Source organism: Jaculus jaculus, chromosome 15, assembly GCF_020740685.1.
Source record: "Jaculus jaculus isolate mJacJac1 chromosome 15, mJacJac1.mat.Y.cur, whole genome shotgun sequence".
Lineage (NCBI taxonomy): Eukaryota > Metazoa > Chordata > Mammalia > Rodentia > Dipodidae > Jaculus > Jaculus jaculus.
In genome coordinates, this window is record NC_059116.1 from 34,810,226 (window position 1) to 34,829,605 (window position 19,380).

At 51.6% G+C, this 19,380-nt stretch overlaps 2 protein-coding genes across 2 annotated transcripts in view; one reads left to right on the forward strand and one right to left on the reverse strand.

Annotated features, from left to right (window-relative positions):
- The window catches only part of Tmprss9 (transmembrane serine protease 9), a 63,801-nt gene extending 46,421 nt beyond the window's left edge, over positions 1-17,380 (forward strand). The window contains exons 9-19 of the mRNA XM_045135392.1: positions 1,955-2,229; positions 2,800-2,936; positions 6,384-6,708; positions 8,539-8,710; positions 9,092-9,363; positions 11,362-11,498; positions 11,798-12,200; positions 15,822-15,993; positions 16,232-16,503; positions 16,575-16,711; positions 17,122-17,380. Coding sequence (XP_044991327.1) covers positions 1,955-2,229; positions 2,800-2,936; positions 6,384-6,708; positions 8,539-8,710; positions 9,092-9,363; positions 11,362-11,498; positions 11,798-12,200; positions 15,822-15,993; positions 16,232-16,503; positions 16,575-16,711; positions 17,122-17,283 — 2,464 coding nt within the window. The 3' untranslated portion in view covers positions 17,284-17,380. The remainder of the gene's footprint in view (positions 1-1,954; positions 2,230-2,799; positions 2,937-6,383; positions 6,709-8,538; positions 8,711-9,091; positions 9,364-11,361; positions 11,499-11,797; positions 12,201-15,821; positions 15,994-16,231; positions 16,504-16,574; positions 16,712-17,121) is intronic.
- A 168-nt stretch (positions 17,381-17,548) lies between these two features.
- Positions 17,549-18,781, reverse strand: Timm13 (translocase of inner mitochondrial membrane 13). Its single transcript, XM_004654917.2, has 3 exons — positions 18,484-18,781; positions 18,340-18,408; positions 17,549-18,053 (listed from the first exon to the last, which is right to left on the reverse strand). The coding sequence occupies exons 1-3, from the start codon at positions 18,601-18,603 to the stop codon at positions 17,955-17,957; spliced, it is 288 nt and encodes a 95-aa protein (XP_004654974.1). The 5' UTR covers positions 18,604-18,781; the 3' UTR covers positions 17,549-17,954.
- Between the last annotated feature and the right edge of the window lie 599 nt (positions 18,782-19,380).

Genomic DNA, 19,380 nt, shown 5'->3' on the forward strand with positions numbered 1-19,380 from the left:
GATATTTATGTATTTATTTATTTTGAGGTAGGGTCTTGGTGTGGCCCAGGCTGACCTGGGACTCTTTCTGTAGCCCCAGGCTGGACTCGAACTCACAACGAACCTCCTACCTCTGCCTCCCTAGTACAGGGATTAAAGACATGCTCCACCAGGCCCGGATGATTCTGTTTGTTTGAGGTAGGGTCTCACTCTCTAGCCCAGGCTCATCTGGAATTCACTATGTAGTCTCAGGGTGGCCTGGATCTCATAGTGATCCACCTACCTCTGCCTCCTGAGTGCCGGGATCTAAGGCGGGTGCCACCATATCTAGCTTATTTGCTTTTTAAATTTTTTATTTTTATTTATTTGAGAGAGAGAGAAATAGGCAGGGGAGAGAAAGAGAGAATGAGCATACAGGGCCTCCAGCTACTGCTAACAAACTACAGATGCGTCTGCCCCCTTGTGCATCTGGCTTATGTGGATATTGGGGAGTTGAACCTGGGTCCTTTGGCTTTGCAGGCAAGCGCCTTAACTACTAACCCACAACTCCAGCCCCTTAATTTTTATTTTTTTATTTGAGAGAGAGAAAAAGAGGCAGAGAGAGAGAGAGAATGGGAATGCCAAGCCCTGCAGCTGCTGTAAACAAACTGCACACGCTGTGGCCTCTTGTGTGCATGTGCAACACTGTGTGTTTGCATCACTGTGCATCTGGCTTATGTGGGACCTGGAGACTTGAACATGAGTCCTTAGGCTTTGTAAGCAAGTGCCTTAACCACTAAGCCATCTCTCCAGCCCTTATTTAATTTTTTTTGTTATTACAACTTTGTTATTTATTATTATAACAACTTTATTATTATTATTTTGTTCTAATACCATTTTTGCGTTTGGTTTATGTTTTATTTTTATTTTTTTATTAGCATTTTCCATGATTATAAAAAAAATCCCATCGTAATTCCCTCCCTCCCCCCCAACATTTTCCCCTTTGAAGTTCCATTCTCCATCATATTACCTCCTCACCTTATTTTTTTAAATTTTTTATTTTTTAGAGAGAGAGAGAGAGTATTGGCATACCAGGGCCTCAGCCATTACAGTTGAATTCCAGATGCTTGTGCCATCTAGTGGGCATGTGCAACCTTGTGCTTACCTCACCTTTGTGAGTCTGGTTTACATGGGACCTGCCTTGTCCATGTGGTTTACATGGATAGTGGGGAATTGAACCTGGGTCCTTTGGCTTTGCCAGCAAGGGCCTTAACTGCTAAGCCATCTCTTCAGCCCCCTTTACTTGCTTTTTTGAGGCAGGTTCTCACTGTAGCCCTGGATGACCTAGAATTTATCACTCTGTAGCCAGTGACAGGTGCAACCACCAACACCTTTGAATTCAAGCTTTGAATCTTGTCTTGTTTAAAAGATTGGGTCTTGGGCTGGAGAGATGGCTTAGCGGTTAAGTGCTTGCCTGTGAAGCCTAAGGACCCCGGTTTGAGGCTCGATTCCCCAGGACCCACATTAGCCAGATGCACAAGGGGCGCACGCATATGGAATTCATATGCAGTGGCTGGAGGCGCCCATTCTCTCTGTCTGTCTGTCTGCCTCTTTCTCTCTTGCTCGCTCTCAAATAAATAAAAATGAACAAAAAATATTTTAAAAAAAGATTGGGTCTTGGGCCAGGCGAGGTGGCACACGCCTTTAATTCCAGCACTTGGGAGGCAGAGGTAGGAGGATTGCATGAGTTCAAGACCACCCTGAGACTGCATAGTAAATTTCAGGTCAGCCTGGCCTAGAGTGAGACCCTACCTTGAAAAAAAAAAAAAAAAAAAGTTGGGTCCCAAGGTTTGCGCTGTGCTCATTGAGTGACAATATCATTTACTTCTGTCCTTGATTGAGTTCATAGCTCCCCTTATATGTCACAGCCTGGCCTGCCTCATCCCTTTGGGCCCTGTTCTCAGCGGGCCTCTGAGCCTGGTCTTGATTCCTGCAGACTCCAGGACCCAGCCGAGTGGGTGGCCTACGTGGGCACCACCCACCTCAGCAGCTCGGAAGCCAGCGCTGTGCGGGCCAGGGTGGCACGCATCGCCAAGCACCCCTTGTACAACGCAGACACGGCCGACTTCGACGTGGCCGTCCTGGAGTTGGCGCAACCGCTGCCCTTTGGACGCTACATCCAGCCGGCCTGCCTCCCAGCTGCTGGCCACATCTTCCAGACCGGCAAGAAGTGCCTTATCTCGGGCTGGGGCTACCTGAAGGAGGATGTCCGTAAGCACTGGGCATCTCTACTAGGGCAAGGACTGAGGCCATCATCCAGATGTCCCTAAATCTACAAGTTCCTAACCACGCATGTGGTGTGCACATGCGTGTGCCAGCTCATAGGCTACACTGTCCCATCTTAGCCTTTCTCCACCTCATTCTTTGAGACAGGGTCCTCTGAAGTCAGGCCTCACCCACTCAGCTAGAAGGGCTGGCAGTGAACCCCTGCGATCTTCCTGTCTCTACCTCCCCAGTGCTGAGTTCATAGTCATGTGACCCCACACTGCATCTTAGTGGATTCTAGGGATTCCTTACTGTACAGCCGATTTAAGGCTGAGCTTGACCTTTGGATGTATCTGGAACTGGGGCCTGAGCATGTGGGAGGCTAGGGCAGAGCAGGCTCTTGAGGAAGGGAGCTTAGAAAGACTCTCAGCTGTCCACGTGGAGAATGATGTCAGGATGGGGGCAAGAAAGCACCTGCAGCCTGAGGCTGAGAGGAAACCGTCTTTAGCCTCCTGATTCAGAGTGGCTGCTGCCGCGCCAGCCCTCTCACCCTGCTTTTCTCTCTCCGTGGAACAGTGGTCAAGCCGGAGGTACTCCAGAAAGCAACCGTGGAGCTGTTGGACCAGAGCGTGTGTGCTGGCCTGTATGGTCACTCGCTCACCGACAGGATGGTGTGTGCTGGCTACATGGATGGAAAGGTGGATTCCTGCCAGGTTAGTCCCCAAATTTTTGCCCTGTTGTCCCCCATCCCATCTCCACAAGCTTATCTAGACAAAAAAAGAATCCGCTGACAGATAGACCCTGTCCAGGAGTCACTTTAAAGTGAATTATTTTAGTCTAGGGATATGGCTTAGTGCAGAGCACTGGCCTAGCATTCAGGCTTTAAATTAATCCCCAGCACACACAAAAATTAAACTAGGGAGCCTGAGGCTACAGAGTGAGTTTTAGGTCAGCCTGGGCTAAAGTGAGACCCTGCCTGGAAAAAAATAAAACTAAAAATAATAATAATAATAAATAAAACTAGGGTTGGAGCCGGGTGTGGCGGTGCACGCTTTTAATCCCAGAACTCGGGAAGCAGAGGGAGGAGGATCATCATGAGTTCTAGGCCACCCTGAGACTACATAGTGAATTCCAGATCAGCTTGGGCTAGAGTGAGACCCTACCTTCAAAAACCAAAAATTAAAATAAAAAGTAAATTAATTAAAACTAGAGCTGGATAAATGCTTATCTGTTAACACACTTGCCTGCAAAGCCAAAGGACCCAGGTTTGATTCCCTACTACCCACGTGAGCCAGATATACAAGTGGTGCATGTATCTGGGGTTCATTTGCAATGGCTAGAGGTCCTGGCACACCCATTCTCTCTCTTGTCTCCCTCTCTCTCGTTTTTCTCTCTCTCTCCCTGTCAGTCTGTTTTGTTTTTTTTTTTAATTTTTTTATTAGCAACTTCCATGATTATAAAAAATATCCCATGGTAATGCCTTCCCTCCCTCCCCCCCTCCACTTTCTCCTTTGAAACTCCACTCTCCATCATAGCCCCTCCCCTTCTCAATCAGTCTCTCTTTTATTTTGATGTCATCATCTTTTCCTCCTCTTATGATGGTCTTGTGTAGGTAGTGTCAGGCACTGTGAGGTCATGGATATCCAGGCCATTTTGTGTCTGGAGGAGCACATTGTAAGGAGTCCTACCCTTCCTTTGGCTCCTACATTCTTTCGGCCACCTCTTCCACAATGGACCCTGAGCCATGGAAGGTGTGATAGAGATATTTCAGTGCTGATCACTCCTGTCACTTCTTCCCAGCACCATGATGCCTTCTGAGTCATCCCAAGGTCACTGCCATCTGAAAAGAGAAGGTTCTCTACCAAAAGTGAGAGTAGCATTAATATAAGGGTATGAACATTAAGAGAAGTGTGTACTGGGCAGTTTGATGAGCATAGTATATACATTTAACCAGACAGCAGCAGATGTTACACCCCTAGGGCTCATGACTACCCCTGTTGTAGGTTTTCAGTATCAGGGATATATTCTGTCCCATGGAGCTGGCCTCCAGTCCAAATAGAGGGCAGTTGTTTTCTACCATGACAGATGGGCCACAATTGCACCCATTGGCTCATTTGGCCTGGCTGGCCAATTATAAGGCTTGCAGTGTCCACTGTTGAATATCTTAACTAGTGATTTCTCTCTCCTTCATTGAACTGCATTCAGAATGGCTTCTTCCAGCTTTCTGCCAGCTGGTCTACATGGAGGAGGTTATTACCTCAGTTCCAGCAGGATTTCTCAATGGCCTTGCAGCCCAAGTATGTGGAGTCTTCAGCAATAGGGTCTTACCATCTATTACTGGTGGGAAACCAAGGGCTTCAGCAATGGCCTATAATGTTCTGGGGGCATCAGGGACCTCCCTGGCCAACACTGTCTCTTATTCTTATAAACAAAAATATTTCAAAAAATTAATTAATTAAAAATTAGCCGGGCGTGGTGGCGCACGCCTTTAATCCCAGCACTTGGGAGGCAGAGGTAGGAGGATTGCCATGAGTTCAAGGCCACACTGAGATGACAGAGTTAATTCCAGGTCAGCCTGGACCATAGTGAGACCCTACCCCAAAAAAACAAAAAAAAAAAAAAAATTAAAATTAAGCTGGGTGTGGTGGCACAAACCTTTAATCCAAGCACTCAGGAGACAGAGGTAGGAGGATCACTGTGAGTCTGAGGCCACCCTGAGACTACATAGTGAATTCCAGGTCAGCCTGGGCTAGAGTGACACCCTACCACGAAAAGCCAAAAAGAGAAGAAAAAAATTAAGCTAGGGCTGAGGAGATGGCTCAGGAGTTAAAGGCACTTTCTTGCAAAGCCTGTCAACCTGGGTTCAGTTCCCAAGCTGCTCACATAAATCAGACAGAAAAAAGGGCGTGAGTGTCTGGCATTCATCTGCAGTGGCAAGATGTACCATACATACAACCAAATGCGCACACATATGTGCAAATAAATAAAAATTTTAAAAATCAAGTGATGAGTTCTGCTAGGTATGGTGACACACGTCTGTAATCCCAGCACTAGGGAAGTTTGGTCAGGAGGATAGCCATGAGTTTAGGTCTAGCCTGGGCTCATAGCAAGCCCCTGTGTCAAGAAGCCAAACATATTTTGGGCAAATGTGGCTGTTTCTTAAACAAGTGTCTATTTTATGGAAGTTGTTTTTTTATTTTTGAGGTAGGGTCTCACTCTAGCCCAGACTGACATGGAATTCACTAAGTAGTCTCAGGGTGGACTCGAACTCATGGTGATCCTCCTCCTCCTTCTGCCTCCAGAGTGCTAGGATTAAAGGCATGTGCCACCATGCTGGGCTTTTTTTGTATCTTTTTGTTGTTTGGTTTTTCAAGGTAGGGCCTCGCTCTAGCCCAGGCTGACCTAGAATTTACTCTGTAGTCTCAGGGTGACCTTGAACTCCTGGTGATCCTCCTACCTCTGCCTCTCTAGTGCTGGGATTAAAGTTGTGTGCCACCACACCCAGCTAGAAATTGGTTCTTGATTTTTATTGTTTTTATTTACTTACTTTTAATACAGTTTGTTGCCTATATTTTTTTGTTTGTTTTGTTTTTTGAGGTATGGTCTTGCTCTAGCCCAGACAGGCCTGCATTTCACTCTGTAGTCTCAGGCTGGCCTCGAAATCACAGTGATCCTCCTACCTCTGCCTCCAGATGGGATTAAAGGCTGAGGTGGGGGCTGGAGAGATGGCTTAGTGGTTAAGCGCTTGCCTGTGAAGCCTAAGGACCCCGGTTCGAGGCTCGATTCCCCAGGTCCCACATTAGCCAGATGCACAAGGGGGCACACACATCTGGAGTGCGTTTGCAGTGGCTGGGAGCCCTGGCATGCTCATTCTCTCTGTCTCTCTCCCCCCCCCCTTTCTCTGTCACTCTCAAATAAATAAATAATAAACAAAAAAAAAATTTTAAAGGCTGAGGTGGTAGGATTGCTGTGAGTTCAAAGCCAGCCTGAGACTACAGAGCGAATTGTAGGACAGCCTGGGTCAGAGCGAGTCCCTACCTTGAAAAAAAAAAAAAAAGAACCCGGGTCCTGTTCAACTTTGGACTCAGCAGCTCTGGCTTGTGTACCATCTACTGCCAGGGATCCCCAGTCCATGCTCCAGGTGTACCTCTGTTTTCTAGGGTGACTCAGGAGGTCCCCTCGTCTGTGAGGAGCCTTCTGGAAGATTCTTCCTGGCTGGCATCGTGAGCTGGGGAATCGGCTGTGCGGAAGCGCGTCGGCCAGGTGTCTATGCGCGAGTCACAAGGCTGTGTGGCTGGATCCAGGAGGTGACCAGCATGGCCAGCATGCCTATGGCTCCCACGGCGACTCCTGCCACCACCACCCCCAGCACTTCCTTATCTACCAGCCCCAAGAACCCAGCACTCAGCACTCCCGCCAAACTCACACAGGCCCCCAGTACTGCTGGGCCCCTTGACTCTGCCACCGCTGCGGCCCCACCACAAGGTACTGGCCAGGCAGGCGCGAAGGGCAGCCACTCCTGTGCGGGCGTGCGGGCTTGCAAAGAATGGCTTTCCCAAGCGCTCAGTGGGAAAGAGATTAGTGATTGACTTTGTTAAAGAATTATTTCTTGCCGGGCGTGGTGGCACACGCCTTTAATCCCAGCACTCGGGAGGCAGAGGTAGGAGGATCGCCATGAGTTCAAGGCCACCCTGAGACTACAGAGTTAATTCCAGGTCAGCCTGGGCTAGAGTGAGACCCTACCTTGAAAAAAAAAAAAGAATTCTTTGTGTGCGTGCGTGCATGCGTGCGTGTGTAGGAATGTGCCGGGGCCTTTTGCTGCTGCAAATGAACACCAGCCCTTTGTGCTGCTTTTTTTTGGGGGGAGGGCGGTTTGTGGTGAGGTCTCACTCTCGCTCAGGCTGACCTGGAATTCACTATGTAGTCTCAGGGTAGCCTCGAACTCACAGCGGTCCTCCTTCCTCTGTCCACCAAGTGTTGGGATTAAAGGTGTGTGCCACCACGCCTTGCCTTGTGCTACATTTTTGTTGTTTTTCGAGATAGGGTCTCACTCTAGCCCAAGCTGACTTGGAATTCACTATGTAGTCTCAGGCTGATCTCATACTCATAGGGATCCTCCTACCTCAGCCTCCTGAGGGCTGCAATTAAAGGCATGTGCCACCATGCCTGGCAGTGCCTGGCTCTATGTGGGTGGCTTGGGAATTGAACCTAGACTTTGTAAGCAAGTGCATTTAATCACTCAGCCATTGCCTGAGCCCAGCTGATTGCCTTTTCTGTTTGTTTGTTTGTTTGTTTGTTTGAGTCTCACTCTAGCCCAGGCTGACCTGGAACTCACAGAAATCCTTCGGCCTCTGCTGGGACCTAAGGCTAATTGGGTGTTCTTTCAGATACACATATTTAATTTTTCTTTTCTTTTCTTTTCTTTCTTTCTTTCTTTCTTTTTTTTTTTTTGGTTTTTCTAGGTAGGGTCTCACTGTAGCTCAGGCTGACCTGGAATTCACTATGTAGTCTCAGGGTAGCCTCCAACTCATAGCTATCCTCCTACCTCTGCCTCCCAAGTGCTGGGATTAAAGGCATGCGTCACCAGGCCTGGCTAGGAAACGATCCTTAGAATTAAACATGCACACTCATATATATTTGATCAACTTTTTTTAAAACCTTATTTCTGGGAAAAAAAAACGTTTGAATTGGCTTCTTGATTATGTTTTTTTCAGTGTGATTTGGCTTTTTGTTTTATTTTTCAAGGTAGGGTCTCACTCTTAACTCTAGCTGACCTGAAATTAACTGTGTAGTCTCAGGGTGGCCTAGAACTCATGGCAATCCTCCTACTTCTGCCTTCATGCCTGGGATTAAAGGTGTGCGCCACCATGCCTGGCTCTGGAATTCATTGTTGATTTGGCTTTTGTTTCAAGCCTATGCCATTAGTATGGCTGGTCCTGTTTCTTTCTCTCCTTCCTCCCTTTCCTTTCTTCCCTCCCTCTTTCCCTCCCTCCCTTCCTTTTCTTTCTTCTCAGACAGGGTCTCACTCTGCAGCCTAGGCTAAACTCAAACTCCCACACAGCCATCCTTCTGCCTCAGTCTCCTGAGTGTTGAGGTAACAAGCATGTGCCACCATGTGTGGCTGAGGAAGGTGGCTTTGGGGGGCCCATGAGTCTACTCTGAGTGGGCTGACTAACCTGTCACGTTATGTCCCTCTTTCCCACTCGTACCCAGCAGTAGACAAAGCATCGCACAATGGGGATCCCTGGGCGCCCAGGATGCTGGAATCCTGAGCTGGCGAAGATGCCCTGTTGCCATTCTCTTGTCCCCTTGCAGAATGTGGGGCCAGGCCCGTGATGGAGAAGCCCACCCGCATCGTGGGCGGACACAGTGCCGTGTCTGGGGAGGTACCCTGGCAGGTCAGCCTGAAGGAAGGTTCCAGGCACTTCTGTGGAGCCACTGTGGTGGGCGACCGCTGGCTATTATCTGCTGCCCACTGCTTCAACCAGTAAGGCTCCCCCAGGAGGGCTGCAGCGACCCCTCCTTGCCAGCCCCACCTGTCAGACCCTCTTACATTCAGAAAGCACCCATTAGCTGGGCATAGTGGTACATGATGGTCATCCCAGCTCTAGGGAAGCTGAGGCAGAAGGATTGCTGCGAGCTTGAGGCCAGCCTGAACTACAGAGTGAGCTTGCGTTGTGTGTCCGTATTCTGACCAGCAGCACTGGTCTATGATGTCCAGACTCAAAAGGGTGTCACAGAGGTGAAATTGGAGGCCCAAGGGTCTCATCTCTGGCCCACATCCCCCTGTGAGGGTCACTTTCTGGCTCTACCTGGGATGTGGTTTGGGTGGCTGGTGGGCAAGTGGTCTGAGGTACTGTCTTCCCAGCACCAGGGCAGAGCAGGTACAGGCCCACCTGGGCTCCGCATCCCTGATGGGTGTCGGCGGGAGCCCTGTGAAGCTGAGGCTGCGCAGGGTAGCCCTGCACCCCCACTACAACCCAGGCATTCTGGACTTCGATGTGGCCCTGCTGGAGCTGGCCAGGCCGCTGGTCTTCAACAAGTACATCCAGCCCATCTGCCTCCCTCTGGCCATCCACAAGTTCCCCGTGGGCCGGAAGTGCATGATCTCAGGCTGGGGCAACACACAGGAAGGAAATGGTGAGGCAGCCACAGAGGGGAGCATTGACATTATTCACCAGGGCCTGACCTGAGGGTGGGGGTATGAGTCAGTTTTCCTTACCTGGGAAACCAGGTAAACCAGACCTCTGTGCTGACCCCACAGACTATGAGCCACTCACTTCTTGTTATAGTAGCCCTTGGCCTATGTGTATAAATAAAGTTTCATTGGCATGCGGCCCCATGCTTTCATTCATTGACATGGCTGCTTTTCTGCTGCAATGGACATGTATGCTGACCTATCATTGATCTTTTGTTCCATAGCCTATAGCTGCCCTTCACCTTTGTGTACAAGTAAAGTTTTTTTTTTTAAGTTTTAATGTTCATTTCCCCATGGCAGCCTAGCTTATCCTCTACTTAGATAAATTTTACAAGCTAGGTTTTTGCTGCTTCTAATTTTAAACTTTAGCTGTGTTTCTGATGACAAGGAATGCTACAAAAATACTCTAGTTCAACAAAAAGTTACGACCACAAAATAATTTTTATCCATTCTACAGTGTTTCAGAATTACCAGTTGATTTTAAAACACAAAGTAAGGCTGGCCTTAATCCCAGTACTTGGGAAGCAGAGGTAAGAGGATCGCCATGAGTTCAAGGCCACCCTGAGACTACATAGAGAATTCCAGGTCAGCCTGAGCTTGAGTGAGACCCTACCTTGAAAAACAACAAGCAAAAACAAAACAAAACAAAATAGATATAGATGCTAATGGTGGCTAATCTGGTATATTTCTCTTTTTAAAAATTTTTTTTGTTCATTTTTATTTATTGATTTGAAAGTGACAGAGAGAGAAAGAAGCAGATAGAGATAGAGAGAGAGAGTGAATGGGCGCGTCAGGGCCTCCAGCCACTGCAGACGAACTCCAGACGCGTGCGTCCCCTTGTGCATCTGGCTAATGTGGGTCCTGGAGAATTGAGTCTCGAACCGGGGTCCTTAGGCTTCACAGGCAAGCGTTTAACCGCTAAGCCATCTCTCCAGCCCATCTGGTATATTTCTTATAGCAAACTGTTGTATATGCAACACTTATGCTCAATGGGGAAGGCACAGGATTTCCTACAATGAGCCACTTGATAAAGCATTATTTTTGTACAAATTTATTTATGTCCCATTTAATTTAGTGTGCATAACCTCAAAACTGAGGTATTATTCCAATCTATAAAAACCACTTGCATAACTTTTATGCAAGTTTTAAAAATACAAAGTTTTCTCCCTAAAGTGGCTCAAAATAGATTGTTCATGGCTGCCTACATCTAAGATAAAAAGATTCTAAAACAATTGAACACATTAGGCATATTATTAAAGGTGTTCAAACCATTACTTGATTTATACATCTACTCAAACCTCTTCATCAGTCTTTATTCAGCAGTACATATGCACCAAATTTCATTTTAGAAGTTTCCATATCATTTTCATAGAAAACAAAGTTAACAAATAAAGTTTTATTGGTATGGCCCCCACACATTTATATTGACAAGATGTCTAGGGCTGAAAAGTACACCTATGCTGACCCATGGCCCTTTGCCCCCTAAACTGTGAGCTCTTGTCACCCCAGAGAGGCCCTTGGTCCTGTGCACAAAATTTTATTGGCATACAGCCCCATGCCACATAACCAAACAGGTGGGCCTATAAAGCTTAAAGAGTTACTCATTGGTCCTGTGTGGAAAAAGTATGTTATGTTGACCATGGTGGCGGAGGCAGGAGAATCACGGGTCAGAGGGCGGCCTGAGCTACGTATCGAAACTCTGCTTGAGAAACCAAGGACTAGGGTTGCACCTCAGTGGTGAGCAGTCGCCTAACATGTGCAAAGGGCTTGAGTTCCATCCTCCAGGTTTGCAAAAAGAGAGAGAAAGTTCCTGTGACTGCATGGGTACCATCTGTCTCACTCTAGGACATGGCCTTGCCTGCTGTCAGGGTGAGAAGCCCTAGGTTGTCCATAGATTGGTGGCCAGTTGCTAAGTGGCCTTTTGGGGTCTTTCCCGACAGCAGCCAAGCCGGACGTCCTGCAGAAGGCTTCGGTGGGCATCATAGAGCAGAGGACATGTAGTGCCCTGTACAACTTCTCACTCACCGACCGCATGCTCTGTGCCGGCTTCTTGGAGGGCAGAGTTGACTCCTGCCAGGTGGGTGTCGGGTGGACACCCCCATGTGTGCTGGGGTGTAGCTCAGTGGTGACCACCTGCTTAGCATGCATGAGGTCCTGGGTCCCATTGTCCGTACTGAAAAAAATTAAAAACCCACAAAGACGAATAGAGGCTCAGAGAGGGGAAATGATTAGCGGAAAGTCACACAGCCAGGCCTGGGTGGGAAGCCATGTCCCCAGTATCCCCCAGATCTGGAGCCTTTATACTCCTCTAATGGGTCTCCTGGGAGGGGCCTTATGGTGCCCTGCAGAGAGGCACTGGTTGTCCTTCTCTTGCAGGGTGACTCAGGTGGCCCCCTGGCCTGTGAGGAGACGCCTGGCATCTTTTACCTGGCAGGCATCGTGAGCTGGGGCATCGGTTGTGCCCAAGCTAACAAGCCCGGTGTGTATGCCCGCATCACCCGGCTCAAGGACTGGATCCTAGACACCATGTTCTTGAGTCCTGTCCTTATGGCCTCGCCCTCAACCTCGAGCATGCTGCCCACTTCCAGCTACCCCCTTAAGACGACAGCCAGCCTCCTGGTCCCAGAGGTCACAACCAGCCTACCCGCCACCCCTGCGACCACCAGTTGGGTGACAGCCAGATTGCCCAACACGACACTGTCTGTCAGAGGCACCACATCTAGAAGACAGACACAACCTCCGGATGCCCCAGGGACCACCAGCCACTCCCAGCTGCCAGGTGCTGTGACAGGGTGAGGCAGGAGGGTGGCAAGGGTAGGTGGTAGTTCATGCAGGCTCAGGTGGCTGCAAGTCCTGCAGACACTCATGGTCTCTCAACTCCAGAAGCTGGAGTCCAAGGTCAAGGTAAGACAGAGCTGGGTCCTCCTGGGGGTTTGGCTGGCAAGGGGAGACTTGTGCACCTTGCACCTCCGGCTTATGTGGTTCCTGGGGAATCGAACCTGGGTCCTTAAGCTTCACAGGCAAGCACCTTAACCGCTAAGTAATCTCTCCAGCCCTGCCAAAGGCTTTTAATAAGGTTTTCAGTAAGAGGCATGTAGTTCCTCCCGTGGAGTAGGCCTCAAGTTAATTACAGAACTGTTGGTTTCCTCCATAACAGATGCTGGTATTGCAACTAGTGGCTCTTTTTATTTTTATTTTTTTTGTTTGTTTCTTGAGGTAGGGTTTCACTCTAGCCCAGGCTGACCTGGAATTCACTATGTAGTCTGAGTGGCCTCGAACTATCAGCGATCCTCCTACCTCTGCTTCCCGAGTGCTGGGTTAAAGGCCTGCATCACTATGCCTGGCTTCATTTTTTAATTTTTAGAGAGAGAATTGGTGCACCAAAGCCTCAGTGCTACATTTGAACTCCAGATGCTTTCGCCACCTAGTGGGCAAGTGCAACCTTGCGCTTGCCTCACCTTTGCGCATCTGGCTTATGTGCCGTCTGGAGAGTCCAACATGGGTCCTGAGTTTCTCCGGCAAGCACCTTAACTGCTAAGCCATCTCTCCAGCCCCTGTTGTCTGTTTTGACCTGGCCAATCAAACTGAAGGCTTGCCGCATCCACTGTTGTTTATCAGCTTTGATGACTTTTCACTCCCATGGAGTTGCATGCAGCATAGCTTTTTCCAGCTTTCAGCTGGTCCACAGGGAGGAGGTTTTCAGCTCAGCTCCAGCTTGATTTCTCAGTGACCTGCAGCCCAGGCATGTGGAGTCTTCAGAAATAGGGTCTTGTCATCTATTTCTGGTGGGCAACCAAGGGCCTCAGCAATGGCCTGTAATGTTTTAGGGATATCAGGGACCTCCCTGGCCAACAACTCACTGGAAGGTATTCCATCCCTGACACTGAAATTTTTCTAGTAACAATCTATGGTTCTGGGTGTGCCATTATCCAAAAATGTAGGTTTCTATAAGGCTTATTCATAATATCTTAAATTTTGATTAATCCTCCTCCAACCCTTCCTTTACTCAATCTCTTCCCTGACCTCACTTAGGCAATTGTACCCCTAGTAATCTTTTCATCTACTTACATATATTCAGTACCATCTCCTTAAGTCCTCCCCTCTCCTTCCCTGACAGTCACTTTCTAGCTTACTGGCCTCTGATACCAACTTTGACTCCAACTCATATAAATCTAAACCTTTGTAGCTAGGATCCACATATGAGAACATGTGGTGCTTGGCTTTCTGGGCCTGGGTTTCCTCACGAAGTATAATCTTTTCCTGATTCATCCATTTCCCTGAAATTTTCATTTTTCTTTACCACTGAATAAATAGAACTTTATTGTATAAATGTAAAGCTTCCTTTTTTTTTTTTTTTTTTTTTTTTCCCTGAGGTAGGGCCTCAGTCTAGCTCAGGCTGACCTGGAATTTACTGTGTAGTCCCAGGATGGCCTCCAGCTCACAGTGATCCTCCTAGCTCTGCCTCCTGAGTGCTGGGATTAAAGGCATGCGCCACCACGCCTGGTTTGCCTGCCTTTTTTTTTTATGGTTTAGAGAGACTTTATTAGATTAAGAGGAGGAAATAGGCTGGGCGTGGTGGCGCACGCCTTTAATCCCAGCACTTGAGAGGCAGAGGTAGGAGGATTGCTGTGAGTTCAAGGCCACCCTGAGACTCCATAGTGAATTCCAGGTCAGCCTGGGCTAGAGTGAGACCCTACCTCAAAAAAACAAATAAATAAAGAGGAGGAAATATAGCCGGGCATGGTGGCACACGCCTTTAATCCCAGCACTTGGGAGGCAGAGGTAGGAGGATCGCCGTGAGTTCAAGGCCACCCTGAGACTCCATAGTGAATTCCAGGTCAGCCTGGGCTAGAGTGAGGCCCTATCTCAAAAAAAAAAAAAAAAAAAAAAGAGGAGGAAATATAGATAGCTCCCACCATAAGAGAGGTGAGACCCAAATTGGGGTCATTTGTACAGTCTGAATGGGGGCTGAGCTTAACCAACTACAATGCAAGAATCAGATTTATTTTTATTTTTTGGTTTTTCGAGGTAGGGTCTCACTCTAGCTCAGGCTGACGTGGAATTCACTATGTAGTCTCAGGATGGCCTTGAACTCACAGTGATCCCTCTACCTCGGCCTCCTGAGTGCTGGGATTAAAGACGTGTGCCACCATACCAGCCACTATCAGATTTAAACCTTCCAGGAATGCTCTTTTCCAGGGAGAGGTTCAGGTTGTTTCATGTCCCATACCCCACTTACCAGCGTCTCTGGCTGTGAATCCCTGCTGCGGGACTGGTGTGAGGGTATCTCTGGGAGGTCCCAGCCCAGGCCCTCCCTGCCTCTCCTCCTCTATTAATTCCACCCCTGGGGTGCACATTAGTTAGGGGATGCCTCTCCTGACCCCACTTTCCCGAAGCCAGTCTGGAGGGCTTTGGGGCTGAGCAGGACTCAAACAAGGCTATGCAAGGGGCGCGTCTTGGGTCTCCTTGACTTCAAAGAACCAGACCTGCTGGTGAGAAGCCGCTGTTGGAAGCCTTGAGCCTTAGGCCTAGCCAGGAAGGTGACATTTCATTTGAAAGTGGCTTGGGACTGCACCACTTCTCAAGAAATCGGCATACAGCAAGGGTTCAGAGCAGGTCGCGTTGACTTTCCAGGGAAAAGGATGCTGGTCTCCTCCACCTGGCCTTCAGCCTGCACTGATCTGACTCAGGGCCATGATGGCCTGGGCACTCTTAGCTGGTAGCCCCAGGAAGGTAGGGAAGCCTTTAGGGTGGAACTCAGAGGTGGGTACATTCTAGGCCACCTGCTAGGTCCAAATGGACACAGAGGGGGTGTCACAGCAAACAACCTCCATCTGTGGGGTTCAGACCTGAAGCCCCTTCCTCTCCTGGAAGCTGGGACAGAAAGCCAGATCCGACAGCTTGGGCACGTGGAGGCCAGTGTGGCTGGGGAAAGGGAGCTAGCCAGGGTGAGTTGTGGAAACGGCCTCCTCTGGAAATGAAATGACCCCGTGGGAATGATTGGCAGTGGCTCCATCTCCCACACGTGGCAACTTGGGTTCCTGAGTCGATGAATGGAACCACCCTTTGGCCTGCCACACTTGTGTTCTGGTGGGACACACTTCGTGTTTAGCCGGTTATTAGGGGAGGTCAGCCAGCAAAGAGGCCAGCAACAAGGCAGCCCAGCAGCAGGAGCAAAGGCCCTGAGGCAGGAGGCGAGTTCAACTCAGCAGGAGGAAGCTGGCCTGGCCCAGGATTAGAGAGACAATACCTAGGAAACCCAGAGAAGGGTGGAGTGCCAGGCAGGTGGGGTGGTCTGGGTTCCTCTGGCAGGTCCCCTCCCTAGGCTTCTGCTGGGATCCTGTCTGTGGGTGTGCCGAGGAGCCCCTCTGTCAGGGCTCACTGATCCTGCTTCCCGCAGACTGCGGCCTGGCGCCGCCGGGGGCACTGACCAGAATCGTGGGCGGCAGCGCAGCCGCGCATGGCGAGTGGCCGTGGCAGGTGAGCCTATGGCTGCGGCGCCGGGAGCACCGCTGCGGGGCCGTGCTGGTGGCGGAGAGGTGGCTTCTGTCTGCGGCACACTGCTTCGATGTGTGAGTCCCGCCCTCTGCAGCCCACCCCAGACCCAGGGCCGCTGGGTAGACAGCTCCTATCTGGACGGGCCAGGAAGCATCCCCGACGGAGCCGGGCCGGAGGGGAGGAGGGAGCGATCCAGGAAGCACCCCTCAAGGGAGCCTGGGCCGGAGGGGAGGAGTGGGCGATCCAGGGAGCACCCCGAGGGAGCCTGGGCTGGACGATGCAGCCGGCCCAGGGCGGACGTTGTGCCCGCAGCTACGGGGACCCGCGGCAGTGGTCGGCCTTCCTGGGCACGCCGTTCCTGGGCGGCGCCGAGGGCCAGCGGGAGCGCGTGGCGCGCATCTTCAAGCATCCGTTCTACAACGTCTACACGCTCGACTACGACGTGGCGCTGCTCGAGCTGGCGGGGCCCGTGCGCCACGGCCGCCTGGTGCGGCCCATCTGCCTGCCCGGCCCGGCCCCCGCGTCCCGGCCCCCCGACGGCGCGCGCTGCGTCATCACCGGCTGGGGCTCGCTGCGCGAGGGAGGTAGGCCGCCGGCGGGGGTGCGGGGTAGGCGGCGGCGGGCGCGTCCTCACCGCCCCTCCCTCCGCCCGTAGGCTCCATGGCGCGGCAGCTGCAGAAGGCGGCCGTGCGGCTCCTCAGCGAGCAGGCCTGCCGCCGCTTCTACCCCGTGCAGATCAGCAGCCGCATGCTGTGCGCCGGCTTCCCGCAGGGCGGCGTGGACAGTTGCTCGGTGAGCATCCCTCGACCCGACCTGTCACATCCCGTCGACGACCAACAGGGCACCTTTTGCCTTTGGAGAAATTTCACTCAAAGCTGTTTATTGGGTACCCACCCACACGTCAGCTCCCCTCCATCCTACCCCTTGGTCAGGCATGAGAGCACACACCTTGAATGCACCTTTTGGGCGGCTGAGGGAGGATTGCCAGGTTTGAGGCTAGGATAACTGGCAAGATTCCTCCTCCAGAAAACAAAATCCACAAACCCCCAAACTACCAAAGTCCAGAGGACGCAGCCAGTGAGATCAAGGATGACGCTAGCACAGAACCCATTTCCCAGATGGTCACTCCCAAGGCGGCAGGTGGCCGAGCCAACCCTGGACTCAAGGTTTGCTGCCGGCCTGAGCTGCTCCTCCTCCCGCAGGGCGATGCTGGAGGGCCTTTGGCCTGCAGGGAGCCCTCTGGCAGATGGGTGCTAACAGGAGTCACCAGCTGGGGCTACGGCTGTGGCAGGCCCCACTTCCCGGGCGTCTACACTCGAGTGGCAGCTGTGAGAGGATGGATAGGCCAAAACATCCAGGAGTGACTGCAGCGTGGCCGCTGGCCCAGGACAAGAGACCAAGAAGTGACCGGCCGCCCAGTCGACAGATGGGAGTCTGGAGGGCCGGCGGGTGGGCTGGGGAATTGGGTGCATATGTTCCAATAAACAGTCCCTTCCCCCAATTCACAGGCTCAATTGGGTGTCACACCCAGGTCTCTCTCCTTTCCCAGCAAGACCGCCTCCAACCCCAGGGGATGACGTCTGTGTGTGTCATTTACATCTGATTCCAGTCAGGGTCTTAAACCAGTAGTAGTATCTTACACATTTAATCCCAGGAAAATGAGCTGCTAAGACAGAAGGATTGCTGTGAGTTCAAAACCAACATGGGCTAGGCAGACACTCTGCCTCCTAAACGTCAATACCCGCCCCACCTCCCAGGAATAAAAAATGGTCTTGCTACATGGTCCCAGGCTGGCCACAACCTTGTCACAATCCCCCTGCCTCATCCTCCCGCGGGTCTCAGGAATGCCAGGCGTGTGCAGCGGTGTCTAGCTTCAGCCCTAGTCTTGTGACGGCGACACCGTCCCCGGGAGCCAGCATGGAGATGCCCGGCGTCTCCGAGTCCGCCGGCGGTGTTGCGGTGGTCTCTCACGAGGTCACAGCTCAGCCGGGGGGGTGGAGGGGGAGGTGGGTGTCCACCGTGGTCTGCGTGGCACTCACATGTTGGCTCGCTCCCGCTGCAGCCGCGAGTTGTAGGCGCGGGACACGGTGTTCCAGGCGTCCATGTAGCGGTCCATGCACATGGCGATGCACTTCTGCAGACAAGAGGGACCAGCCACTGGGTGTGGGTAACCCGGCGTCACGTAGCCCCCGAACCCCTGCAGTCCCTTCACACTACGCACGCGCAACTTTCTTGGGACCCCCCCCCCCATCCCACAACATGCCCTACCATGCCCTCAGCGAGGGGAGGGTTCACACTGCGATAGCGCGGCCCTTCTCCGGGGGACGGCGTCGGGACCGAGCGCACGCGCAGAACCTCTCCCACCCGAATCGGGACCAACAAGGCCCCAACACACTGCCCCGAACCCCACGGGGTCTCACCTGCTCTGAGTTGTCCAGAGAGCCTCCCGGCTTCCCGATGCACTTCCGGAAGCACTTGTCAGTCATTCGCTGTGGACACACGCGAGGCTTCAGCCGCCACGCCCGGCCCCGGGACCCCGCCGCCGCCCCCGGGAAGCCCCGCACCTGTAGGAGCTCCTGCGCGTTGGCCACGGCGATCTGCACCTTCACCTGCTCCATGATGAGTCCCGGGTCCAACTTCCCACCGCTGGAGCCCCCGAAATCCGAGCCGAAGCCGCCCTCCATGGCTCCGCAAAGTCACCCGGGCCGCGGCAGCGCGCGCCGACCCGCAGCCGCCGGAAGCTCGGCCTCCCGGACCACCACCGGAAACGAATACCTGAGGACAACTCCCACAAAGCCGCGCGCGCAGGCTTAAATTGGGCCGGGAGCCGTGTTCCCCGGAGCACTATGGGAAACAATCCAGACTACAACTCCTACGAGGCTGTGCGCGGCCGAAGTCCCCACCCGATATCAGGTGTCTTGGAAACGACGTGAACTACAACTCCCACAAGGCCGTACGAGCGCTTGCGCACGCGCGCCGGAATGGGTGGTGCCATCGGGACTTGTCGTTGCGCATGCGCACTGCGTGCACATACACACGATCCAGGTTAGCTTGGCCTTCAAAACAAGACCCTGCCTGCTGAAAGCCGACAACTACATACAAATTAAAACTCCGAGCATGGTTTGTAATCCTAGTACTAGGGAACCCGATTGTCTACACAAATTCCAAGTGGGTTCGGGAGATGACTAGAGGTTCTTGGCCGCAAAGCTGCCGCCTGGGTTTCGGTGCCCAAACCACCTGCTAAAGCTCCTAGGGACTTCGTTTGCAGCGGCCAGAGTCCCTGGCACACCCACACACCGCAAGTAAATATATTAAATAGGGGCTGGGGAAATGGCTCGGCGGTTAAAGGAGTTTGCTTGCAGAAGCCTATAGGCCTGTGTTCATTTGCCCAGTAGCCATATAAACGACGCTGTAAGTGGCGCGTGGATCTGGCATTTATTTGCATGACATGAAAGGTGCAC